Source organism: Haliaeetus leucocephalus, unplaced genomic scaffold (assembly GCF_000737465.1).
Source record: "Haliaeetus leucocephalus isolate CR32 unplaced genomic scaffold, Haliaeetus_leucocephalus-4.0 Scaffold339, whole genome shotgun sequence".
NCBI classification, from domain to species: Eukaryota; Metazoa; Chordata; class Aves; order Accipitriformes; family Accipitridae; genus Haliaeetus; species Haliaeetus leucocephalus.
In genome coordinates this window covers 8,877,164-8,904,933 of record NW_010972775.1, presented here as the reverse complement: position 1 = coordinate 8,904,933, position 27,770 = coordinate 8,877,164, and the positions used below count along the sequence as shown (strand labels likewise).

At 37.7% G+C, this 27,770-nt stretch overlaps 1 protein-coding gene across 4 annotated transcripts in view; it reads right to left on the bottom strand.

Moving 5' to 3' along the window:
- The window catches only part of NEDD4 (neural precursor cell expressed, developmentally down-regulated 4, E3 ubiquitin protein ligase), a 64,156-nt gene extending 36,392 nt beyond the window's left edge, over positions 1 to 27,764 (bottom strand). The window contains exons 1-6 of one of the 4 annotated variants that reach the window (XM_010571791.1): positions 27,696 to 27,711; positions 26,720 to 26,775; positions 14,299 to 14,372; positions 12,619 to 12,697; positions 11,376 to 11,414; positions 10,876 to 10,929 (exon numbers count right to left, since the gene is read on the bottom strand). Coding sequence is in view for 3 of the 4 variants with exons in the window: in XM_010571787.1 (XP_010570089.1) it covers positions 10,876 to 10,929; positions 11,376 to 11,414; positions 12,619 to 12,697; positions 14,299 to 14,372; positions 27,696 to 27,740 (291 nt within the window). In the remaining variant the exon portion in view is untranslated. Of the gene's footprint in view, positions 1 to 10,875; positions 10,930 to 11,375; positions 11,415 to 12,618; positions 12,698 to 14,298; positions 14,373 to 26,719; positions 26,776 to 27,101; positions 27,182 to 27,695 lie in introns of those variants that run through there. The other 3 variants (XM_010571787.1, XM_010571788.1, XM_010571789.1) reach the window with 3 other exon arrangements.
- Positions 27,765 to 27,770: the final 6 nt, after the last annotated feature.

The window sequence follows — 27,770 nt, the reverse complement described above, 5'->3', positions numbered from 1 at the left end:
TTTATCACATCTTTTGTGCATAATCTTTTTTTCCCCCTGAAGAAGACTGCTAATCAAAAGCTAAAAACATGAAGAAAGGTGGAGAAGCAGCTGTAAGAAAATGTTGAATTTAAGCAAGATGGAAACCAGAAAAAAATTGGTACAAATTATCAAAGTACTACAGGTCATTGTTATATAAAGGATGAAAGTAGGAGATCCCCTACAACTAATTATAAATTGTTAATTATTGTGATTAACAGTTTCCACCGTCTTCCCTTTAATGCTTTGATGTATACTTCAACTTCTAAAATTTGTCTGAGACAAAACATAAATAGTATTATGTGATTTAAGTCTAACATAGTTAGACATGATTCCTCAGAAACACACCACCTTCCTTTCAACCCCAGTTCTCCTTGACTGAGCTGATATACCATGACACAGCAATGTGCCATAGAGAGTCTTGTAACATGATCCTTCAAGATATGCAATACTGAACAATACAAAAATTATTAGGTGATGAGGTTATTGTAGCACAGTAGCATAAAGAGATGTCAATTTGTGCTTTGCCTTGTATTGCCTCTATAATCTTTTGCTTCACTTGCCCCTTTTTCACCTCACTTCCTTGCACAGATTCGGGACACTGATACCTGTGCAACCCCTTTTCTCAATATGCAAAGACGGAGATGGCTGGAGATAAGCCACAGTTGTCTTCCCCTTCTCTTGGCACTTCTCCCTGGTTGGACCATGATCTTCTGTGAAGGAGTTTTGCTAAGACAGAAGCTCTACTTAAAGAGGGTGCAAGACAGAAGACAACCTCAGACTATTCAGTGCTAACTTGTGGTGCAGCATTTATCAAGGGAATCAAGATGTTCCAGGCACAGGTTCTGGTCCCCTCAGCATGTTCGGATCAGCTGGAAAATAAGTTTGTGAAGAGAGACATCCTCACACACAGCCCCCTCAAATTACTGTTTGCCCAGAATTTAAATCTAGTTCTGAAAGATTCAAATATCATCTCCTTTTACAAATACAAAAGGCAGAGTTCCAGAACCTGGTGAAAAAAGCTCGAGAGTTCCAACTAAAGGTTTTCTTCACACGAACCTGACAGTAGAAAAACGTTCTGGTTATTTTGTACCACCTCAGAAGTTTTTTTGCTTCAAAACACGTTTCATTCACTAGAGACAAAACTTGTGTAAAATCACTTGTAAACAAACAGACAACACCACAATGATTCCCTTAATTGTATAAGAAATTATTTTCAAGGTATACAGTGCCTGAAACAGATTTGCAAGTACATTTATGATATTCACATTATCTAAACAGCAGTGATACTGATGGGGAAGGAACGGATAATGCCAACAGGGATGTCAGCATAATATTATACTTGTGGAAGAGATTAACACAGCTTTTTTTTTTTTTTTTTAAAGCTTGTTTACGGTCTACAAGTGGAACTGTAGTCACTACTTCTGCCTTCCTCTGTACCTCTTAAAGTTTACATATGCAAGATTACATGTGAACTGTTTCCTTACTCACTCCTACCCTCCCAGTTCACAGCTGTGATGTCAAAGTGCTTTAGTTGCAGATTTATTTCTACCCTAAGCAAGAGATAGATGCGCTGAAAACACATTAAAAACAGAAATACAAAGTCCAGTACAACCTTCAATGCTGCAACCACGGACTACCTCTTCCTCCTGCTTCGCATAAATGAAATTCCACTGTCTACTGCAGAACCTATTCAATATGTTTCCAGTAAAGATCAGTAGTGGTATGTGGGTCATCATCATTTCACATTTTTCAATATAATTAAAAATAATCTAACGCTAGTTGTCACAGAAATGGTGTTTTGATTTTGATTTTTTTTTTTTTTTTTTAAAGTTAGCCTTTAACAAGCTGTTGATTATAGAAAGCAGGAAATCTGATACGAGGTTGCTGAAGGCTAGTAGCTAGGCACGTAAGAAAAGAATGCATAGACCTTTCACTGCTTCAGACTCTGGAGTCTCTGACCAAAGCACTGATTTGATTTCATGACTGCTCTGTACAGATAGCTGACATTACTAAATGCTACTCCAGTATCAACTTGTTAAATTTGAACCCAGACTCAGCATATCAATATACTAGGCCAGACTAACTGGAGTCAAGAGAAATATTTTGGGAGTTGTTTATTTTTAAATGAGTCACAATACACCATGATAATTAACTGGACTATATAATTCAATGATTGCCATAGAATCTATTATATTTGTCACAAAGACTGTAGTAGTAAATACAATACTATTTATCTATTTTATTCCAGTGAATTGCTGAGCTGCTATAAAATCAACTATGGTTTTTGCTTGGTTTGGTAGGGGAAGCTTTTAAATTTTTTGATAACATGTTTTATAGGCTATTCAGGAATATAGAGGAATGCAGTAAAAACTGAATTTACATAAAGACTGAAAGGGCCATTTCAGGCCTGAAAGGCTCCTGTACCTGTTGTTACAGAAAGGAATCTAAACCAAGTATACTGCTATAAAACCTTTAGTGTCCAGTTTTCTGATGTCAGAGATCTTCTTAATTTGTAGTAGATATGGCACAAATGTAAATATTTGCAAATACATGAAAAGTACAAAATAACTACAACAATTTGGGATGCAGACTGTTTTTTTCAGTTTTTTATTTTTAAACTTGTCTCTCTCATCTTCTAGTCAGAAGATGAAATCTTAAGAATTCAGGAAGCTTAAAACATGCTGCTACATTAACACAGTAAAAATGCTCAACTAGCACTGAAGCATGCTATCAAGTGCTTTAAAAAGTTAAGTCTCCTCAGATATGTCAATCCACTGTAAACACCGCTCTTGAGAACTGAAACAAACTATTGTCAGTCCAGTGTCCTGTGAGGTTTTCTGGAATTGTCTGCTAACAATCTAATCCTGAACTTGGATTCTATCTAAATTGAATATATTAAGATTTACCCAGTATTAAAATATAAAATATCTTACATATCAACTGCCATTAAACACAGAGGCTAGCAGTGCAAGTTGACGAGAAATGTACTTGACGTGCATGACTCAACATGTTTTCCTTTTTACAATATACTTTTTAAAAATAACTAGATCCAGACTACTTAAAATATGTCACTTTCTGTTTGTGCTTATCGTGGAATTTACCATCAACTTTAGAGTTTGATTTTGGGATGAGGAATCACCAAACAACATGCATAGTGATTACCTGTGATCCACTGTGAGTTTTATAATGAAGCTTAAACATAGATCACAGTTTTACAAGAAGGAAAGTGCATTTTTCTTCAAACTCTTTTTAACCAAAAAGCAACACAAAACTCCAAAGAAGTCAGTAAGTATCGAATCATCAGGCACTACTCTAAGGGCAACAACAGACTGAAAATTACAGGTTAATACCTCCAAGTTAATGATATTACTAATTTAGAAAGGGACATTCATAACTATAGATCTTTGGCATAAAGCCTTTTGCTTAAACAAACATGTTAATTACATGGTAGCAGTGTCAATTCATAGAGAATGAAATCTTAAAACAATTTTGGTAAACTTTAATTGTTGCACTCTTATCTGCACTCACAATTAAAACTAATATGTAATATTTAGATCATTCAAGTCTTCACAATGTTATTTAAACAAGTCTTAAAAATCCACATTTCGTGTGGCTTATGCCTCACTAGCAATATAAACTGCCTTAAGAGTTAATAAGAGCAAACACACTTCTGCAGTTTAGTTGGACATGAGTTTCATTACCAAAATATATATTTAATATAAGCCTTCTAGAGCCAAGTACTATAATTTGAACAGCAATGTTGTTCACAGAGGTATTAAGTTACAGTGTACTGCTCAGGGTAAAGTAGTGGTTGGAAGGAAAAAAAAAAAAAAACAGGAGAGGAAACTGAGAATTCCTGTGGTTCAGGGTGTATACAGAAACAAACGGTATTTACAGTTTCTCTGCTCAAATATTACTTATCCTTAATTCTACACACAGCAAACTGTTCTGTAAAATAAAGCCTATATGAAACAAACCTAAAAGATTCTACAGTAATCCACTCATTTTTACCAATTTTATATGCAAACAATTTTAGTAATTACTATTAATTTACTGAGAAGTTATGTACTTAAAACTACAAAACTTCATCTGAAGTTTAAATAATTCCCATGTCTAGATAACTAGACAAGAAAATCCCTTTGAGTTCATGTAAACAGGAAGTTATTGTTTATAAGATATTAAATATAGGTATTCACTGTAAGACCTATTCACCCGTGCTACTGTATGTACCATATTCTAAGAAACAAATCTAAAACCCAAATGTTACAGACAATATAAAAATTAACTTCCTAATGGTGACAGTTTGACACCATTAGGAACTTCCAAAATCATGGTGTTTAAGTCTTGATTGTGAATGTTATTATTTTCCAGTTAAATTTCAGCTGTAAAATACTGTCAAATTTTTCTATAAACCAGAACACTCACCTTATGGGGCCTCCACAAAGAAGTGCTAGACATTTCCCTTTTAGAGGTTCCATATCTTTTCTTAACACCAGTTGGTTTTCCTTCATTCCCAGGTTTGAACTGTATGTGCAACTGAGACGTCCTTGCACTATGACACTTGTATTTAACGCTGGATAAACAGCAAGAAACTTTTTGACGTGATCCTTCCAACGAAACACTTCTTTGCAAAACATGGTGGGTTTTGCTTATCTGTGCATTTGGTCTTTCTAGTTCATTTATATTAATCTGACATTCTGAATCTATTTTTGAGGGTAGACATGCAGATGTGCTACGTGTCAGCTTTAAATGAGGGTATTTTGCACTGGAGTTCAGATTTAACTCTGGACTGCAACAGCCATTAACCATTTCACTGCTCGATGCAAATGCTCTTTGAGTGAGATGAACTGAAATACATGAGAAGCCATCAGACACTTCTTCACAAGTTGCCTGCTCAGAACTATTCAAAATCAGACTTTTGTGCTGTAATGATGTGTTCAAGCAAAGTGGTCGAATGTCTCTGACTTCGCCAGAAGAGCAAACTGTTTTAGACAGTCGAAGTCCATTGACTGCTGTTGAAAGGAAACCCTTGGAAATGGTTTGATCTTCTTTTTGTGCCAGCTCACTAGGAGAAATAATTAGTTTATGGGATGTTTGGTAGGCACCTCTATGTGGTAGTTGACCTGAGCTTACTGGAGAAGCTGGAGGAGTACTGGAAGGACTCCTAGGGAATATAACCAGTGATGAACAACGTCGCAGTGGAATTTTAGTCTTCTTCCTCACTGACAAAGCATCTTGGTCAAAAGCAGTATTACTTCTACACAGAGTTTCCTGAGATGAGTTGTTCCTATAGGGATTACATTTGTTTGCAGTGCTTCTATATGAAGAATCACCATGCACAACACTACTACAGAAAGTACCATCACTTGTCGAAAGAGTGCCACTACCACTGTCACTGACGACACTGTTACTGTATGAACCTCCATCACTTGTAGTACTTGCACATGATCCGTAGTCACTGCCAGCACTGCTGAACGATCCACTGTCACTGGCTGCAATACTGCTAAGACTACCATTGCACAGAGCACTATTGCTCAGAAGGCTATCATTAGATCGATGATCAACCACAATTCTAGCGCCACAATTTCCTTCATTACCAATACCAATGAATGAAGTGTCTTCACCAGTAGCTACAGCATCACCAGATCGAAAACATCCACTACACTTTCTAGACTGTAGGGAAATGTGCAGTGAGGTGCTCTTTTTTATTTGCAATGAAGAAATAGCTGCATTTTCCTCTTGATTAATTACTTGTTGCATTACAGGTGCATAAGCAACTTGTCTAGGAGTCAGTTTCATTTGTGTAACATTCGGTGCAGAATTCTGCGATTTTTTGAAGTACATACAATTGTTACTATCCAAAACATTTTCAGAGGTTTCCGATAAGGGATCTGTGTTGCTTCTTTGGGTAGCAAAATGCAATCTTAATCGTCGTGCCATTTGTTCTCATTTCCACGCATGTTAGCAAATGAAAACCACAAAGATCCTTCAGCAGAAAGGCTACAGGCAGCTGCACAGAACCTAGAGCTCGTACATCACAACAGTAAAAGTCCATAAAAGTTGCAGTCTTTGTCCTAATTTCTACAAGATACTAGTGTTAAAAAAAACAAAACAAAACAAAACAAAACAAACTGTACCTCTTGAAATAAGTCAGCCATTTGTTGAACTGCAGTTTCTGGATCGTCTTTGATTGCTTGCAGTCAGAAAGCATTCATTTACAAAGCACTTACATTCCAATGACCTCAGCTGCAACACACTGACAAACACTACTGACCTTGTTTCAATTATACCTTCTGTAATTTGCATAAATGAATACAATAATAAACTTCCAGTAATTCCAAGTTTAAAACGGCAACTCCTGCTGCAGCTGCACTAGCTGAGTCAATGTGTCCGTACTTTCCTCAGCAGCGTATGACTACTAATATTTTTACCCATAGGTTTAGAATTACAGGAAGTTGGTAGGAATGAAGTCCCATATAATTGAGTATCAAGTCGAGGATTGAATTTCCAAATAGTAACCATGCTAGCAAACTGCTGAGGTCTGAATTATGCATAAACCAGTGAAATAAGCCTCCTCCCCTTAAAAAAAAAAAAAAAAAAAGGAAAAAAAAAATAAGTCTTTCTGCACTATTTAAATAAAACTTGAAAGAGATCTGGCATTATCTTGCAATCTACATGCTGTTAAGCAATCACACTTTCTGAAGATGTGCACACAGTAGAAACCTCTCCTGCCAATTAATTGTTTTCAGTGAGCTGCAACTGAATTAGAACCACAAAAAGTTATTCTGATTAATAACTTGGCATTTATTTTCAGCCTACCATGTTAACTTTTTATTTTATATTTTAACCTTTCCACCTTACAGCTGTCAAACACAGAAAGAAACAAACTATTCTTACAAACTGAACTACCTCATCTTGTTCGCTGGAAGCCCACAATAAGCGGACATTCATTAGAGTTCAATATGGCATGCAAATATATGACCAGCAACACAAACTTTAGAACACTGAGCTAAGTGTGCTTGGTAATCGTATTTATGTCTGTGCATAATCACAGAAGAAAGCTATTCTGTGTAATTACATACAAACTGTCTCATACATTCATAGCTAATTACTAATTGTTTTTATTTTTTAAATAAAATGATCAGCATGTCAAAAAGTTAATACACTGTCAACTCTTACAAGAGTAATGGGATTGAGAATTCCTACAAAACGTTTCACTGGTTCATACCGTCTGAAAAGGTCCTTTGCTGGCACCTAGTGGGACTTTTGAAAGAAGACAATCTTGCATCTTGCTGTTAAGTGGGGTTTTTTGTTGTGTTTTGGTTTTGGTTTGGTTTTTGTTTTTTTGTTTGGTTTTTTGGTTTGGTTTTTTTTCAAACAAACATTTGGCTATGAATGTACTTTGGAATACAAAAGCCATATATGACGCAGTACTAAATGCTACCACACTAACATGAAATTACTTAGTGCTGCTGAAAAAGCGCAAACAGAAGAGAACACTAGGCCATTTATACTTTTATAGGTCATACTACTAGATTTTTTTTCTGCTCCATATTTATTTAACCTTTACTGTATTTTAAGCTAGAAGGCAGTAAAATTAACATTTATACCTCCTTCCCAAAAAAGAGCCAAGAATCAAATTCACAGTACCCTGTTTGCAAGCAACAAATTTGTTTTCTAATTATACTCTGGGGCTTACTTAACCTCTGTTACCTGAATTCCATGATTAGAATGCAGCAATAAATGAATACTAGCTTATTCATAAAAAGCCAACAAATACAATAGTTAATTTATTTCGTTATGCTTTACCAACTGGACTTCTTCTAATGTTATATGTTGGAGGGGGACTGGGATGGGGAGAGAAGAGGAAAAAAAAATACCATAAAAGATTCTTTTGGTCACAGTTTCAAAAAGTTACATATGAACTTCAAGCAATATATTAAAAACAAACAAACAAAAACAACAAAAACAACAAAAACCCCCACCCCTAAGATAAGTGAGTGAAGAGTAAAAAAATCCATTTCTTAAAGCTCCTTTTCTCTCCAACAACAAATTTATTAGTAGTACAGTTTGTAACATGTTAGTGTTGTACACAACAAATTGCAACCACTGCTTTTAGTAAAAGAAAGCAACACTTTCCCCCCCAACAGATGATCTGAAATGTTTTTCAATTTTACTAAAGAATTCCCTATGAAAAATTATAAGCTGACATAATTTGGTAACTTAGGCTTAAGAGCTAAGTGAAATTTCTCAGCATGTTTCTCTTCCTTAGCTATAACTGTTTAGGTATAGCCAGCCAACTACTGCTTCCTTAGTCAACATAAAATGGTTTTTAAAATGCAAAATTCTATCTTGCTGAATTAGAGTGGACATAAATTAAAATTAATAATGTTTTAAAAGTACCAATAGCTCCATTCAAATCTTAACACCACTGACTTCTTCAGTATCAATAACAGATTTTGGCACTTCATTTGAAATACACATAATTTTGACAAGTTATTGTAAGATGGAAAGAGATAGCAAAAAGTCATCTAGTCTCTTCACTGGTCCATCTCATAAGTAGTCTCACTGTCCTTCTTGACAGATTTTTCTAATGTGTTTTTAAAGACAACCATAATCGAGGACTCCACAAACTGCTCAAGCCCTTTATTCTACTAATGGTTTGCAACAAGTCAGCAGAACAAACTAGATTTAATGTTCCCTTACCAAATCCAAGACAGGCAATCTTTGAAGTTTTAAAGCTATTACAGAATGATTTTAAAACTCCAATTGTTGGCAATATAATCAATGCAGCAGGACTTTGCAGAAAAGTTTTGAGCCCGGTTTTCAAGAACACAAAATTTCTTAAAAACGAAAAGGAGAGGTTTCAGACTTCAATTTATCCCCAAAAGTTACAGGGAATAAAAGCAATTGGGATAAATTTTTATAAAGAGGAAATTATCCATAGTAAGGATGGTCACAAATGTAAAACAATTTCAGTTTTATCAGCTTGCTCACATCTAGAGTTTAAACAGTCATCCAACAGATAGAAGAAAGAAAGGCTGATTAACTCTGAAGCCCAGTAAAATAGTGGAAGATAAAACACCGTCCGATCATAGCTGCATATCCTAGTAAAAGAGTGCAAGGCACCATGATTTCTGACATGTGAAGATGAATTAACAGAAGCGGGGGAGCTTGTCAGCGCTAAACAACAGTCACAGCTAAGGCAACAATTTCATTTATTTAAAACAGCTCAAGACATCTGGGATAGAAACTTAGCGTGGGAGACAGCCTTTTCCATTCACCGAATGAGGAGATGGAAAAGATGAAAAATAATGGTGTTATTGTAGAACTATACAGTGACTTATGAGGTCATGATGCTTTGATCTCTAAATATAATCATACATTGGAAAAAAAGCACCATTTCCAAGTTGATGCCAATACAATGTTTTATTGGTTCCTCTCCCATAAGCAAACAGGTCAACTTATCTACTCTAGATTAGCAAAAGAATGCTAAAGAATTCTCTTGGTGGAAACCACAAAGAAAGCATTGGCCTTCCCTCCCAAAAATCAGGAATCTGACTTTCTAATCATGCTTCCTGCCTTCCAGGGGGTGGCAGTAATGTTCCAAAGGCTAATGGACAAAGTACTTTGACCTCAGGAAAAATACACTGTAGCCCATAACATCATGTTGACATGAACATCTGATCATCCTGAAAAATCATGTTTAACCTGCCATATAAACCACAAATGCTGGTGATTCCCTTTAAAATTGCTTTTCAAAAAATAAAAGACACACCATATTTGAAATACTTGGGACAGGTAATACCACCAGTCAAGAAGTAAATGGGTTTGGGACTGTGTAATGCCTCTAACCAAGAAACAACCCTCTTCTTTCTTAAATCTCATTATTCCAGACAGTTTGTACTTATATTTATATACATTTTCACTCTTCCCAACTTTAGCAGAACAGCACCTCCATAAAAGACGCAATGGATTACTGAAAATATGCAGAAAGCATTAGGAGAAAATAGTAAGTTTTTCATAGCCAACACACTATTCAAGCACAAAGAGCTCCTTTATAACAGCTGTCAGAATGAAACTGTGTTTGCAGTACAAACTAAAGAGCACTCAATCCCTCCTATTAGTTTCGAACTATTGCAGAAGGAAAAGATATATATTCTGGTGATAAGGAATGTCTGTGAAGTGGCCCTAGGATGCAAGTGTCATGATTGTACTGCTACCAGCCTTACTCATTTACAATAAAACATACAGACAGAAAGATTGGTAAACAGACATCTTCACACATAAAATGAGAGCACAGTCAGAGGAGGAGTTGTGATTTCACTGAGAAAATAAATGCACAAGCTATCTGTATCTTACTTGCCATTCAGAGAGTGACAACTATCTACGAGATCACAATCCACCATCCACTTGTTAAGCTTTCCAAAGAAAATGCACACATACTTTCTTTCACGCTACTCCTCACACACTGAAGAAGCTTCTCACACTGTATACAGATATCTACATTGTCAATACTACTTTGTTTGTGGGAAAAATAAATATTCAGTGCAGAGCTTTCAATATCAAAGAATTTGGCCATATCATTTGAAAAGCATTATAAAAGAACGATGCTTTTATGAGTTAAAGCACATTAGAAGTTAAGAATAATATAACTGCTTCAGAGCACCACAAAGTGTGGTAATGTCAGATAAGTAAACGAATCGGGTCTGCCTTTAGTTTTAGGTTTCATTATAGAAGTTAAGGTTGTTTGGTGTGGTTTTTTTATCCATGTTAAATCCAGACAAACTTACTTTCATTCAAGTCTTTGCACTTGAATGAATAACATTGCAATATTAACACAAAAGGACCTACCAAACGGTTTTCATCAAATACTTCAAAAAGGAGTCTGTGTTTCTGAGGATTAACCTACGAAAAAGAAATACATTAATAGTTAAAATATATCCTGAATTCCAGCATTTGACTTCAGCAAAATCTCTATGTTTATGCAGGAGGAAAGAAATACATAAGACCTGAATTAAACAGCAAATCTACACCTTGCCACCATTTCACTATGCAACGCATTTCTATCAGAATCCATGAGCCAAGACTGGTGCTATCCCAAACTGTTTTTAAATCCATGTTCATGTTTTCAACATTCATGGAATAAAGAAAATAACATCAAGACTGAAAATTTAACTCTGGCACAGATAGAAATGTTAACAAATGTATTTCTAAGGAAAGCAGTTTGTGAGCCTTTTCGAACATTAATTATAGACATATTTCTGATTTTAAGCTGAAGTACTGAGAAAACATTTTTCCTAATGTGTTAATACAATATCCAACATAGGTAATAAGGCTGTAAAAACACTTACTCTAAATAAGAGTTCTTCGTTCCACTTTGGGTTTAAGGACTATATGTGGGGGGAGGAAAAGAGGTAAAAAAAAAAAAAGACAGACAGCATTGGTTATAGTGACAATTCTATATTGGGGTCTTTTTTGATGTTTTAGGTCTGTTTTATCCCACATAACAATCCACTTATGAAGACAGTACAAAATCTTTAACCTTGCTATTGCAGGTAAACAGTGTAAGACTCCTATGACTTTTAATACAGTGCAGAACGGAGACAATTTATGCAAGTATTCTCAGATTTTGGTTAATGCCATGGATGCAGAGAAGGGCTCGTTATACAGTCCAAATCAGTTAATATATGGCATGTCTTCAGTAATAATCACTGCCTTTTCCTCAGTCCACTATCCACATTGCTTAAATGCAAACATACATTAATCCTGAAATTATGAACTCCTAGCAAATGCCAAATCTCTCAACAACATAATCTAGACAGACCAGGCACAGGTGGGCCAAGCAATACCACCTGTTCACCTAAATACATCTTTCAATTGTGGCTATTTTTAAAAATACTAGAGATACTTTGAACTCTCATCATAGCTAAACTAACAATTATCAACGTGAAGGGAAAATGTGTGAGTGATCTCATAACATAAATCACAGCCACTATCTGAAAAGAATGATTTGGAAGAGTACTTTCCCTCTCATGTACACAATTTTTTATTTTTAGTTGATCTAACATAAGTTACCAGTACCAAGACCAACTTTTTCCTGCTGGTATTCTAGAGAAACGGGTAGTACCATGATTCAGGTGAACTGTCCAATTTGATGTTGAAACACAACAAATTGTGTTTGTTTCAAACATAGCAAAAATAAAAGCTGTACTCTTGCAAGAAGAGAGTAAAAAAGCTGTACTCTTGCAAGAAGAGAGTAAAAAAAGTTGCACAGCAAGAGAGATTCTTATATCATTAAAGATCTCAGAAAACCAGAACAATCCAGCATTTCCATGAATTATGCAGTTTTGAATCAGTTTTCACCTTGTATTCCTTAGTGTTTCTCTACCTTTCACCAGTATTATTGAAAAGAAAATACCAAAATAATGCCATGAACAGAGAAACAGAGTAGGTCAGGGAACATTCCTTTCCCCATGTCCATTCACTCAAGTGACATACTAATTCTCATATTTCTGTAGTATTAACCTTTTCTCTAGAGTCTGATCAAAAAAACCCAAACAAAACCACCACACCCACAAAGGTAAGATGGCTAACCTTTTTAATAGTTTTTGTCTGAACACTGGTAAGGACTCCATTCACTGGATCATACACTGTCACTTTCACATATGGATCACTGGGAAGGGGAAATAAAAAGATAAGCATGCTGCTATAGATCCTTTATTGTCAACATTACTAGCAGTTGAGTTTTAAATGGCTTAAATTAATAGAAGCTATGAAACTAGCAGTTAAAATTACTTTATGAACACCATACACACTTGTACTTACAATCATTTTCTAAATAGTTTTAGAGAGAAAACTAAACATTGTTACTGACGATGACCATACTAGCTATGCCATTTTATATTCCATATATTACTGAAGTTTGATTCTCTCTCCTCTTTCACAGTTCTTATTTAATGAGAACAGATTTCATAAATCCTCAAGAAGACATGCATGAAAAACATAAGCTGTGATTGAAAGAGCTTGAATTATTGAATCTCTTGTTTTAACAATTTAAAACACCTGGAATGTGAGGTACTCCCTTGAATATGCAATATTTTTACTAAACATTCTATCAGTTTCACAGAGTTTGAGTTTAACCTGAATTTTTCGGTTAATGAAGGTGTCCTAATATGGTTGCTTAAAATGGCCTACCGCCTCAGATTTTTTTTCTTCTTCCTGTGGTACAATAAACAGCAGATTATATGAATATCTACTTTTCATAGAATCAAGGCATTCAACTGCTCAAACAGACTAGTAACAAAAGGTGACCAAGACTGTCTGCCATACAGCAAAAGAGCATATGGTTTTTACATATTTAAGTTATGATGAGAAAAGCTGCCCTATTTTTGTCTGAAGTAAAAAAATTGCATGTGAAAAAAAAAAATGAAGAGAGACTGTCTGGCTTTAGGGAAAATATGAGTATCACAAGAGAAATTTTTCTAATGCTAAACTGATGTCACACCTAACAATTTTGCTAGTGCTAAAATAACAGCATTCCCATACATATGCCAAAGCAGCTGACAGCAGAACTAGTACTAAACACATCAGTACTTCTCTAGACCCTCTGTACATGGGCCAGAAGAAAAAGTAGCTTTAGTACAACCTGCATGCTGCCACTTGCCAATTCTGTAAGATCCTACAAAGCATTTCAAAAGTCTGATTTTTCCCGTGGTAAATGTTAAACCACTTTGGTTGTTTCTTCCCTTATAGGGATTGTTAACTTTTATATTTGTACATACCCAGAGCCTGCAGCCACTGACATGGGTTTACCACATCTATAGAATTGGTGGATGCTGCTCCTCTGCATGTAATTTGAGTTGAAATAGTCTTGTTGCTACCAGCGTTTAGTGTTGTGTTCATTCCAAGTCTTTAAAGCACAGATGAGACAATTTTGATTATAACTGAACTCTTGTTATTTTAGCTGCAGTCTATCTGAAGCAAAATACATACATGTATCTATCCTCCATGGCAGAACTATTTTACCACGCAGAGAATTAAACCTTCCCACACATTGTTTTGCCAATGTGTAAGATCTCTCCAAGTGACTCTTGGGCAAGAAAACAGATATCTTCATGTTTATATAGTCTCCGATTATTTTATAATGTTACCAGTTAAAACAGTTCTGATTTTTTGGACAGAGGCACAGCACGATTTACTAAGATCAAAACAGCTGTGGAAAAAAAAAATAAAGAAGCAGCTGCCCCTTAATACATTAACAACATATATTCTTACCTGGCTCCTAAGATATCCTTCTTGGCCAGGCCAATTCCAGCTATAACCTTCACCCTGACAATACGTGTGTTCTCCTAAAATGCAAAATAACATATTCAAGATGCATTCATATTTTTCGGATCTATTTTTGATTTATAAAGCTACAAGCAATTATTGGCATAATTTTGAATTTACACTGAAAACTATAGACTAAGTAATGCAGTTACTTTGTCCTATAGAAACAGCTCTAAGTTTCAATAGCAAATTTATTCTACCTTTACCCCTTTTAAAGTCTTATCACCATCGTATCCACATATGACAGTAGACACAGAATCCAAAAAACTGGGTAAGTCAATACAGTAGAGTTTGGGGTTTTTTAAAGTTCATTTTATTTTGTTTCTCAGCATTCTAAAGGAGTGGGATATTGTTTTGAGTTAGGGTGCTTAATCCCACAGGACAGGATTGTTAACCTAGCATACAACTGCTCCTGCCAGCCTTCTTTCCCAAATTCCAAATTGTTCCAGCAGTAGCAGTCACCATTTTCCCCCAGTGAGCCTTGCAATACACTTGTATCAGATTGGATGCACTGCATGTACACACATGAAGATCTTCTCCTAGGGCAATGGTAAGGGCAAGCTGCTATTGCCACAATTCAAAGAGCCCAGTGACTTCTACTGCTCCCAACTGCTCACTTGAAGGCAAGCATCTGGGAGCAGTTTCCATGAGCAGTTCCCCTGTTTCTCAGCAGGCAATTCTTAGCCATCTTTTCTACAGAGTAAGCAAGGACCTTTGTGAGAACATGCTCTGAACAGCATAACAATTTTTGGTGCACATGGGCATGATCTGTTAGGATGCAAGCAATGGGTTGCCTTTTACATCTCACTAGCCATTCAAGCAAGTTCCATTAAACACTGACAAATGCGTATGAACTGAGCAAGTTTTCACTTAATGGTATCTCCGCATTCAGAGGGTGGGAAGTAGATTCTGACCATAAATTTATTTCCAGGGGGGAATGAAAAGGGTATCAAAATTATCAGAACAGGTTAATAAAGCAGTAAAGAACTCTGAAAAAGGGCAAGAGTAAAGAATTCTTGCATGTTTTTATTTTACAGCACAGAGAAGCCATGCTCAAAATATTGGGATTTCTGAAATGACCTGTCAGCAGGGTATGAGATTTTTGAAAGCCAAAAAACTATTTCAGTTACACGTTATTCAAATTACAGCTTCACAGGAGTGACATAAGTGATTGCACTCCTCCTGTTAATTAATACAGCTGTGCAGAGTCTTACATGGCTCATCTGATAAGCTAGTGAATTCAAGAGGGGAAAAAAAATCCCAACAGCTGTGACCATGTCAGAAGAAGAAGACAAATGAGCACTGTTTCTCTGGAAAGCAAAAAGATTTGCAAATGAAGAACTGTTTGTAGGCAATGGCTAGTCAGAGACACTTGTGAGGAAAGCTGATCCAACCTAGGTGGTTAAGGAGTTAAACAGATACCAAGAGCAATGGGTGAAGCACCAGATGTTGTCCCTGGGGCCTTCTTGAATTCCACATATGATTGAAAGTGCCTTCAAAAGGAGACTTGTAGGAACACTCAGAAAGTTTGCTTTATCATTGGTCTCCTATATAACCACAGGGCTGGACTCCCTAACCAATACCAATTGGAGGCATTCGAAAAGCTAATGGAGAGAATTGAATGCTAATCCTGAAGCAGAGACTACTGGCTAACAAGGTAAAACTAAAAACAAACCACTAAACAAATAGAAAATTTAAAAAAAAAAAAAGTAAGCAAGTTTCTCCCACCCTCTATTGTTAGAGATGATTGCCAGGGAACTTATATGAACATCTACATATCCACTTACTGACGAAAGTGTCAATCGGCCAAGACAATTCCAGCCAAATCACAAGTCTATCTTTCACCTTCACCTCAAAGAAAATTGTCTCCTACTAGGAAATCTAATAGTTCAGAAAAGAAGGACCTAACAACCAACCTCAACCAGCACTGACCACTAGTAGGTGTCCTAAGCCTTCAAAATTCTTAGTCATGATCAGGCTTTAAGGCACAGGACATTACCAATATGTTTTATGACAGTGTGGTCGCAACAGACAGCAATAGAACTGACCAGATTTATGAAAAAGTAAGTACAAAACTACGTTGGCATCAAATTAAGAAAAGCCATTTGTTAATATTTTTATATATCACAAATATCCTAAAATGTCCACCCTTGTCTTACATTCCAAAACAGCGTCCAATTTATCTTCTATCAATTACTCAGCTTCAGTGACATTCAACATGAGAGTTTTGGAGACTACTCAAGTTGGAGTACCACATGTGCATTTCTGCTCTCACTGAGCGCTTCTGCACTTGACTCAGTGCACCACTACCCTCTCCCAACAAGAGGAGGGTCCTCAGTCACAGCCCATGGGATCCAACTTACAGAATCCAGCTTGAGAAACAATCTCACCATCTCCTTCTCAGAAAAAGACCAAGAGCAGATGTTGGCGTAGGATACTTTTTCTTGCATCTGCGTTTAGTTGCTTAGTCCACAACCTTTTCTCAGTTACTCAAGCATGAGAAAAATAAAGATAATTAGATGCTTTTGGGCCCAGGCATCTCAGTCAGGCTTAACAGGGCATTAACATAGTCCACATGGGGGAGATCCCAGAAATAGGATCCACACTCCTCAGATTTTAAAGTTGGCTTAATCACGCAGTTTGTTTACTGGTATCATAATAGAGATCTGAATTTATCTGAATGCTATTTTACAGAAAGACAAGTTGCTTTGTACATGACCTCAGGAAACTAGAAGCCGCAAACCTGAGGCTGGCACGCTGAAGGTTGATTTAAACATGCCTTGCTGAAAGAGAGAGTATTATTTGTTTGGGATCAGTGCCAAAATAGGATAGCTACAGGATTTTAGTTATCCCAGCAGAACAACTAAGCAAGCTGACATCTGCTTATGAACTGCCATATAGAAATATCCTTCTAGATTAACAAAAACATTTTAAAAAAATAATCTGCATTGTTCACAACAATCTTCCCCACGGACCTCTTTTTTCGCTTTCACTTTTTCCACTAACTGCTCTCATCCCCCAAAAACCCACCACACACATTTTTGTGTATTTATTAAACTGTCAGGTGATACTGAAGGGTCCACTTCTTTTTCCAAGCTATAAAGACTAGAACATTCAGCAAAAAAACCCACGCTAACACACTAGGGCAATACTTAATCATGAGAGATTAGGTTCCCCATTCTCTGGTCAGACTAGTGTGCAAGGCAGATCAGATGAAATTCAGACAGCTCGATTCAAATGCAGTCAGAATTGCCTTACGCTGGAAGGATCCATTATGCTACCACCCCACACATCCTGAAGAGGCAGAGAGGCCTGCTGACAGGATACCGGTCTGTGCTGTGACCATATGACCTTTTCTCCCCACTCACTGATGACAGGCAGAATTGCTAAGGAACGGCTGCTACAGCTCACAAAAGCCCAAAACACACTGATCTCAGAAAGCAATGAACAGCCGAAGAGTTCCAGGACTGTTTGAAGTTAATTGCATGCAGTGAAAAATTAGGCGATGCAAGCTCTGCACCGAGACAAAGCATCAGATACTTGATTCTGGCATCCAGAGGGAACAGGTCCAAAACCAAAATTTCACAGTTTCAAAGGCAATTTTGAACCTTTTCTTCTTCATTCACCTTGCTGAGAGATCCTTATTTGCTGCCTTCGTAGCCACACATACAAGAAATGGTGGATCAGTAACTGCTTCTGTAGATCCATAGGCAGCTGCACTTTAGATTGTTTTCATGGTCCAAGAAACACACAGGCTGCAACCTGTACTTATATTGTCTGTAAACTCTTCCAAGCTCGCCTTGCTACTCTTTTCCACCACTGTGGTGCTTGCAGTGGTTCTGGTGGCATAGGAAGGCATAGGCACCTAGTCAGTAACCAGGAACACACCATTTATGTCTAGTAGCACTGCAGCTTGCCTAGGAAACTGCTCTCAGACCAATTTATCTCCCCAATAGCCTCTTCCTGGCCATAAATGCCTACCCATGCTTTTGCAGTTCTGACGGTAACTTGAAGGGGTCAGTCTGAATTTTTTTCTGTCTGTACAGCTGAAGACAGGCACATTAGGAGTCTTATAGGTTTAATGCCCTGGTACCCAGCTGCTCTATAACACAGACATGCACTTCTGAGAGACATACACACACGACAGCCCATTAAAGGAAGCAGCTCCGGACACAGAGTTGTACAGGGGTTGTTTGTATAGATGGAGCAAGGACTGCCAGCCACTTTGGAGGCTGGAGGGGAAAGGAAAAAAAAAAGGGGGGGAACACAATAATGGCACACAACACACCATCATATAGAAAACACAAGCAGATCATTTCACCATTAAAACTGTGAACTGTTAAGCTGTTCCCTCTGAGAATACAAGTACCCCAATACAAATCAGGTAAAAACAGTGTGGGAAAAGAAGTATTTGTTAAACTACTGAATCTGTCAAGGAGTGGCTGCATACAAATGAAGTCCAAATGACACTGAGTGTTTGTATCAGTTAGTCTGGTCCTAACAAATTCAAGGATAAATTATTTTTAGGGGTTATATAATATTTTTAAAAGCTGAGGGGTGGGGTACATGGGGGGGATAAGGCTACCACATATTACAGAGATTGAACTGTCCAAAACTTCTTGGTCCTATTAAGTCAGACAAAACATCCTTTACAGAGCTAAATCAATAAGTTAGTTATCTTATTATGAACTTCCAGGTTTTATCATTATTCTATTGTTAGTTGTATTAGTATATTCCAAAGTACATGTTCAAGATTAACTAGTCAAAATACCTGGGTCTGCTAACACATGCCATTTTCACAATCTCTAACAATGAATCTGTTTACTAACAGATAATATGTAACAAGATGATGAAATAGAAGGTCTCCAAGCTGATATGTAGACAGACAATCAATAACTTAAAGCTTTAAAGGCAATGCCTGCCAGCCTGTGATACTTTGAACTGACCGTAACACAGAAATCCTTTTTATGTATGCTTATTAAAATAGTTTTAAAATGCATTCTCTACTCAGCAAAGCAAGAGTCAAACTAATAAAGTGACCACTTCCAGAAGTGGATAGTGTTTCATTTCCACAAAAGTCACTATGAATCTACCTAGATTCAATGAATATATATTAAGGCGAGAAGTTCTTGAACTGTTCATTTTGGGCAAGAAAACAGCATTTGGAAAGAAATTTCAAGCTTTTAAGGAGTTTAAACTTGCTCACAACTTTATCAGAATAGAATGTTCTTGCCTGGGTTACAGCTGTTTATAGTCAATGACTATAAAGGACTGTCCATTCTCACCCCCATCCTTCCCAAATTCACACAGTAGGAAAATAATGCTAATGACAACTGGGAGAGAGACTTCTGCTTTAGTGGTGGAAGTCCAAGACAGAGCAGAAGACAGAAGGAAAGGCACATGCAGAAAGAAAGGGTAAGAAAGAAAGAAAGCACAAATTAAGAAATGGTGACATGGTGATGACTATAGTACAAAACACTGAACTAACCAGAGAAAAATGATCAAGTGTGAGCCTTGTCTGAGTCCCCAAAGGTAGACGTCAGTCTGTGAGTGTGCACACATGCGTGTCTACATATCCACGTGTGTGCATGCAGTCAGAGTGCGTTGCCAGTTCCACAGACTGTAGATGATAAAATATTTCCTACACAAACTAAATGTGGTAAGATTCTATAATGTTACACCAGCAAGACACATTTACCTTTGCCAGTCATTCATGTCTGCAACATCCAATAATTCAACTATGAACATATTGCACTACTAACTGTTCTCCTTCACTTGAACCATAAGACAAAACACATAACATGCTATTATCTAATTCAGTGGCTATAAAGGCACTCTCTGATATTAGTGTAAACACTTCAAGTCCAAACAATTTTACAGGAGTTTTCAGCAAGTTGCAATCCATTTCTCAGGTTGAACAATGATTCCTGATACATCCCAAAGCTCCAGCACGTGACTGATTGGAGCCACGCTCAGATAAACAACTACCATACAGAAAAAGCAGTTTGACATGTAAGATATAAAATTCAGATAAATTAAAATAATTGTATGGCAAAAGAAGAGACAGGTTTTTAATTCGGAGAAGGGTTCTTCAAAGTACATATTTGATTAGTATTGAAAAATTAATTTTATTGGCTTTCCTATTTTAGGCTTTGGTTCAAGTTTTGATTTTGCTTTTTTAATATACTTCTACAGAAAAGATTCATACCGGATGCAAGGAAACACCAAAACCAAGATGGTTAATCTAATATAAAACACAAAATGGTAGTATCTGCTGGACTACTAGACAGCTTTTTTTTGAGGAAGCCAATATAAAAATGTCTGAGTAGTCTAACAGTGAGCACACTTCATAGTAAACAACTGCTCCAGGCAATAACATCCTGTTATTCTTTTGTTCCAGCTAGACAGGTCAAGAATCAACTACCACTAAATCAAGCCAAGAAAAAGAGCATCGAAGGGCATTACAATGATAAAATAGTACAGCAGCATCACCTTTTAAGATTCTGGTAATATCGGGAATTATCTGTTAAGGCTTTCTTAAGCTTCATACCACATCTGCATATAATGCAAAGATAAAAAGAGAACAGAAAATTCAGATTTGGGTATGTGCCAATAAGGCAAGTTGAAATAAAGGTACCCATAGTTTGGAAGTTCAACACTGAAACCAGTAAATAGCCTGGTCCAGTGAAAGAGCATAAAAAGGAAGGAATGTGCAACAGGCTGAATGTGTTCTACATCCCATGTAGAGCGATCCCTCCCATCCCATGTACTGAGGTCCAGAAAGTCAGTAGAGGGGAAGAAAAAAAAAAAAAAAAAAAGAAAAATTATCATCAACTATTATAGAGTGTTCTGCAGAGCAGATCTACACAGACTGCTGACGTCATTAAGGAACAGCTATAAACAACAAGATGAGTTAGGACACTTGCATACGTAGAAGTGCACTAAAGCCAAGATCCCGTTAAAGAATAAGTACTAGCATAAGAGATACACACCATGAATGTATCGTTTCTTTTATAGCATGCTTCTCAAATCTGTGAGACATCTTACTCAAGGTACCCAGCTTTACCCTACTAGTAGCTTGTATTTCAAGCACAAATTGTCGATTAAAGACAGACATCGTCACATAAAAGGCTCTGAAGCCTAGGAGCAGCTTGGAAACAATGCTGGAAGATTATTACAGCTAAAGTGACTATGTATTCCAGTTGAATAGACAGCTTCTTGCATCTGCCAATTTTAGTAGATGACACTGCTGTGTTTCTATAAGTTAAAAAAACCCATACCTTACCAAGTTTCCTAGTCTGTATCTCCCATCCAAGAGCACTTCACTTATTTCAAACTGCATTAAGTTTGGGTTTTGTTTTGTTTTTTTACCTTGAGATCCTTAGTGAACAATAAAAGTTATGTTTGAGTGTTTCGCAACAAAACCATTGTTCCTTAATGGAGCAATAAGCAGTCTTTTCACCTCAAAGAAACCTTTCAGAGTCTGCATGATTAAGGATTTGGCTCTTCTATTACCTATGCTGAGGTTAGCATAGAATGTTTTCCCTTAAGCGGTCCAGAAGATCTTGACATTTTTCACCTGTCTAACATTAAAAACAACATGTAAGAACAAACCTTCCTCATATATTATAGAGAAAGAGGTACTAAGAATTTTAAATAAAATTCTTTAGATCTTAAACAAAAAACTCCAACACGTAATTGTAAGATCAGGATGGCTAAGAGCACTTATATATGCTATACTCAGCTTGAGCAATTCCAGCAGGAGACAGATACAAAGTTGACAGCATGAGGAATAGGCCCAATGAAGTTACCGTTAAAAACTTACCATCTCATTTGAAAGAAAGCATTTCCCACAAATGGTGAGCCTTAGCTGAAGGAAAATAGTTCCTGCAATATTCAGACCTTGCAAGTGAGACATATATGTTCGGTGACCTCTAAAGGATAGTAAGTTTTGTTTGCGTCACCAGGTCATTTCACCAGGAGGTGGAAAGTGGGAAGGAGACTTTGCCATCTTGACCATTCCGTCACAACCCAGAGAGCACCCTCTTCCCCCTCTATGGCAACCAACAGAGCCAAACCATTTTTCTTTGAAGAAATTCCCGCAAAGCAAGTTTTAGATTCAGGAAGATTCCTATTATAGAACTACATTAATCAAATCTTGTAAACATAATGAAAGTCATTAACTTCAACCTGCCAGTTACAGTCCAGTCTTACTAACTCGCTAAAAGAACTTAAACGTTAATTGTACCATATAAGCATTTTGTGTTCATAAATAAGGAAGTCTCAACCTTCAAGATGGCTATTGCTACAAATTGTATTTAACACCTCCGTTCGATTGCAAAATAAGGAAAAGATTCAAGAAGACAACAGTCCACTAATGGAATTACCAGTTTGTCAACAGAATTTTACTTTAAAAAAAAAAAAATCCAAAACAAAAAACCAACAACAACCAAACCACTTTTCAACATGTGCAACCCAATATTCACAACAGTCAGTCAGTGTTTGTTCGTTCAGTGTGAAAGAAAGGCTTTAAAAACAAAACAAAACAAACCCAGGTACATAAAGTAACTTCTTGAAACCATCAGATCTACACAAATTATACTGCTGTTAAAAAAAAAAACAACAGAAAAACAAATGATCAAACCCAAAACAAAAACAAAAAACCTGCCAAAACCCCAGACCAACAAGCATCACCATTTCTACAAGCATCTAAACTATTCCAGATATACTGGATTCCAGATCATGCCTTGCAATGGGAAAGTCCTTCACAGCCTAGAATAAATTCAGAGCATTTCTGAAGCACAGAGGCATGCGTGTCTGTTTTTTTCTATGAGTGCGCCATGTAAGAACAGAGTCAAATAGAGCAGACATCTGGTACAGAGGTGCTGGGGAGGCCATAGGGTTTGAAAAGGAACAGAAGCACTGGGCTGCCTCAAGCTCAAGCACAACAAATGAGCCAAACAAAATTGCTGTTTTCATCAGAAGCAATCCAGAGGAAGACTAGCCCATGCCAGTCTCCAAAGTAACATCTGAAATATTTCTCATCAGCATCATCTCAAAAATACAGCAATGTGAGAAGGGTTGTGGAGGGTAAGGTATGTAGAAGCAGAGAAGACGAACCATGTATCCAAGATATTCAGTTCACCAGCAGCAAGCTAAATAACCATTAACAACCTACTCCAGTAGTACATCCTAAAGGAATATAAAAATATATCTAAGGCTTTCCAGAATAAAATACCATATGCTTATGAGAAATCTTATGTGACCTGCAGAAAACAAGAACAGTTGCTCTACATAGGACAGCTCTCAAGTGACTGAGAAACCTGAAATGGCAAATGCATGCAAGTGGGAGTATATTTTTGCCTGTGAGAAGTTCCCGTTACTAGTTTGCTCCCTGAAACAGATCAAGCATAACAGACACAATGGATCAAAAAAGCTAGCTAACTATCATGTTATTTAGGCAATATAAAAAAAAAAAATAAGAAAAATAAGAAAGTCCTTAATTCAGGTTGGGAGTGTAAGAAATCTAACATACAGAAATTTTTAAATTAAACAGGCTATGAAATACAAGTATATAGCCAAGCAGCATCACTTTATTAAACGCCATTCCAAAGCCCTACAGTGCAAGCAGATATTTTTACAGAAAACAGAAATAAATACATTGTCATTCTGGACAGTTCTTTAACAATTACATTTTTAACCCAGCAAACCACTGAAAAATGTAATTCCTTCTGTAACCAAAGAAATAACAGAGCATTAGCTGAGATATCAATGATTCTTCCTTCAGTCTTTGAAAGATCATTCCACAATTACTGTTAGAAAATGCTGTATTTAGTATTGCAGTCAATTGTCACAAAAACACAGTAAATGGAAGTGAATAGCTCAGTGTCGGAAAATGCTTGGTCAAAGTGTTTAACCAACAGAAATGCAAGTCTTAGCAACCTGAAAGTTTTGTATTAGAAAGTCCCTCGGCCAAATACCCTGTACCTATGGACACCCCACCTCAACAAGCACATTTAAGAGCACCAGCAAAGTTACCACTGCTATGACAAAGAAAAGCAGCAGCAGTCATGTCAGTCTGTTCCTGCAGATCTGAACCAACACTTGCAACCATATGCAAAGGCAGACGTATCCTGAGTATGCAAGAACAGGCACAGTTACCCACTTCACAGGTCAAGACAAAGTCTGCAGCAGTTAATGCTCCCAACCTGAGGCAACCTGAGGCAAAGAGCACTGCGAGACAAAGTCTGACCTGGAGGTGGGAAGTATACATTAAGGTATTTCTTTCCTCTTTACAAAAAGTTAGAGAGAGGATAAAAAGTAATTTTTAAAAATATTATTAGATCTCTTTATTTTTCTACATTGAGATTGGCTGCAGCAAGGTGTATAATCTGTTCATTTGCCTTTTTTCTATACACTATCCTGCAACGTAAAGTAATTCACAATAAAAAAAGAATTCAGAAATGTGATCAGCATTCCGTTTTAAGTCTAATATCATTCTTAGATTATAATAATTTTAGCACGTTATTGCATATTCATCCCGTTAGAACTTTTGATGATAGGATCATAAACTATTTCTTTCTAAGAGACAGACACCTTACTAAGTAAACAAAATTGGTATTGCTCACAAACTACTATTTTGTATTTTCTCCTGTCTTCATTTTTCAGCATGTGACCCTAGACCTTATTTTCCACACACTGCCAAAACCCTGCTCTGAATACAGAATTATTAGTTTTCCCCATTGACTTTTCTAGTGCTCATTATTTCAACATGCAACTAAGTCATAAGAGTCCTGTGGGTGACAAAAGGATACTATATCCATTCTGCAGAAGAAAAACTGAACCAGAGAAATTAAGGACAACTTCATTTGCTACAATCAGGCACTGAAATTCAAATACCTAAATACAGCATATACAATAACCCACTGTATACACAATAACCTCAGCTACAGCGTCCTTTTCACCCCAGCTTCTTCATCATTTTGTGTCAGCAACATCATATTAGCCATCTATTAAGTCCAAGTGACTAATACACCATTAATCAAGAAATCTGGAATAAATGCATAACTTGGGGGGTGAGGAAGAGGGGGAGGGAAAATCCACACTCTAATACTGCATTCAACTGCCGCAACAATTAGACCAACTTCTCCTCACCCTCCTTCATTATTTTACTTACCATTTATTTATAATTATTATATTTATCATATAATGGTGCGCAATAGCTGCAACAAGTAAAGAGGTTTTGCGGATAACACCACTTTCTTTTTTACCAGACAGTTTTGATTCATACTCCAAGCAAATCCATTTTGCAGAATGGGTCACAGAGCAACCCTGGGGAAGCAGCAGTGTGCAGACATAAACTATGAAAAGCCTGCAAAACAAGGGGAGGCTTTTACAGAAAACTCCTTGATGCTACTTTCAATACAATTTGGGTTTCTGACTTTGTGTTTTTGTAGTGATTGGGTGTATTCAATCCTCCAGATTTAAAATCTGGGAAGACAAAAAAGGACAACTTCGAGAGTCAGAATTCTAGTTTCCATTCTAGTACCCTAGGCAAAAGCAGCTGGCAGCAGTTTTCCTATAACCATAAGATCATTTGTTTTGTCATTTGTGCATGCAGAATCACACATGAAAACTACGAAGACGACTAAGCAAGTTCTTTACATGTGAAACAATAAGCACCAACTGAATATCAAAGTGTCTGATCATAAACAAACTACATTTTTCACATTTGCAACTTGAAAAAGTTTGGCTAAGCTTTTGAATTACGAAACCAGTTGGATCCAATAGATTTGTTACATCTTCATATTTTCTCCCCCTTCCCCCAGCTCCTCCAAAGAAACACATTCATAAGGATGGAGAGATGAGAATCGTTCAATTTTGACCAGATTTCAAAATACCTTCCCCACAGCAAGGGAAGCTAGAGAAACAACTAAAATGACCAAAGTTTAATAAAATAGAGAACCTGAGGCATGGAATGTTTTAGTCCAACTAGACAGCCTCAAAAAGTTACTAGCAACTGCAAATAGGATCTTGCAATGGGAAGCACTATGCAACCCTTGCAGCATGCTGTGCTAATTTTCTATTAGAACTCCTATGCAATTCAAATATTAAGATGAAGGAAAAAAAAAAAAGAAATCATTTGAAAGCTTTATAGTTACTTCTCCAGCAGTAAAGGAAAACTTGAGAAAGAGAACCATGCTAACAGACTAGGAATAATATTTAATAGTTTTGATAAAGTGAATTCCTGCTAATGATGCAACAAGTGTGCACTGACACAGAGATCATCACTGCCGGGACACAAAAAGAGCCGATCAAAGACAGCCTTGGTTAAATATCCTGCTGGCTCAAAGACAACATTACTGACTTCAGACAGATCACCAAAGAGCTTTCGGATGGATACAGCTTTTAGTCTTCCTGTACCTGCAATAAAAAAAAAAGTGACCTTCTTTCTTCTTGATAAAGTTAACTGTTCCATCAACATTCTGGCCTATGCACAAGCCACCGTTACGATGCAAAAGCCCACCCCGCACATCTACCACTTCAGCACAGTAACAGGTACATCAGTATCAGCCACCTTCCAAAGATCCACGTGCTCAGGAACTACGACCTGATGACAGAAGTCGCTGTAGAAGTCACTTTCAGTTACCCACGAGTTTATTGCAAAAAACACCTGAACGCACCCCCGATTTCATGCTCTCGCTAACGGCAATGCAGAGAAAAGCACCGTCGCTCAGGCCCCAAACTACCTTTTGCATCGTTTTAATCCACGCACCGCCTCAGCGGTTCAAATGCTGTCTGTGACAAAGCCTGAAACAAAGACTTTATTCTTCAGCACCGGGGGAGGGAGCGGGGGGGAGAAGAAATCCCGCTTCACCCATCTAGCTCCGTCACGAGGATGTTGCCCAACGCGCACGAATTTCTCCGTCTATAGGGGGAGGCTCGTACAGCTTTCAAAAAGCAGCCTAGAGACAGGAATGCCGGTGCTAGGAGACACGGCAGCCGCCAGCTTACCGCCCTCCCCGCGGCCGGCCGAGGCTGGCGGGACGGCTCGGCTGCCGGGACGGAGGGGAGCTGGCAGGGGGGCGCCGGCGCCGCGCTCCCCAACTCCCAGGCGGGCCCGCCGAGGCCCCCACCTCACCTCGCCTCAGCCCTGTTCCCCCACCCGGCCGCCACGCCAGACCGCTACGGGCCCGCAGGAAACCCCCGCCCTGAGGAGAAAACCGCCCGGCCTGGCCCGGCCCGGCCCCGCGGGGAAGCCGCCGCCGCCCGCCCTCCGCGGAGAAAGGAAGCGGGAAGCGCGGAGCGGAGGCGGGGAGGAAGAGAGCGGTCGCAGGCCTCACCTCCTCGCCCGGCAGCCCGAACACCTCAACAGGAGAAGCCGCCATGGCCGAACAGCGCGCGCTCCCCGCAGCCCC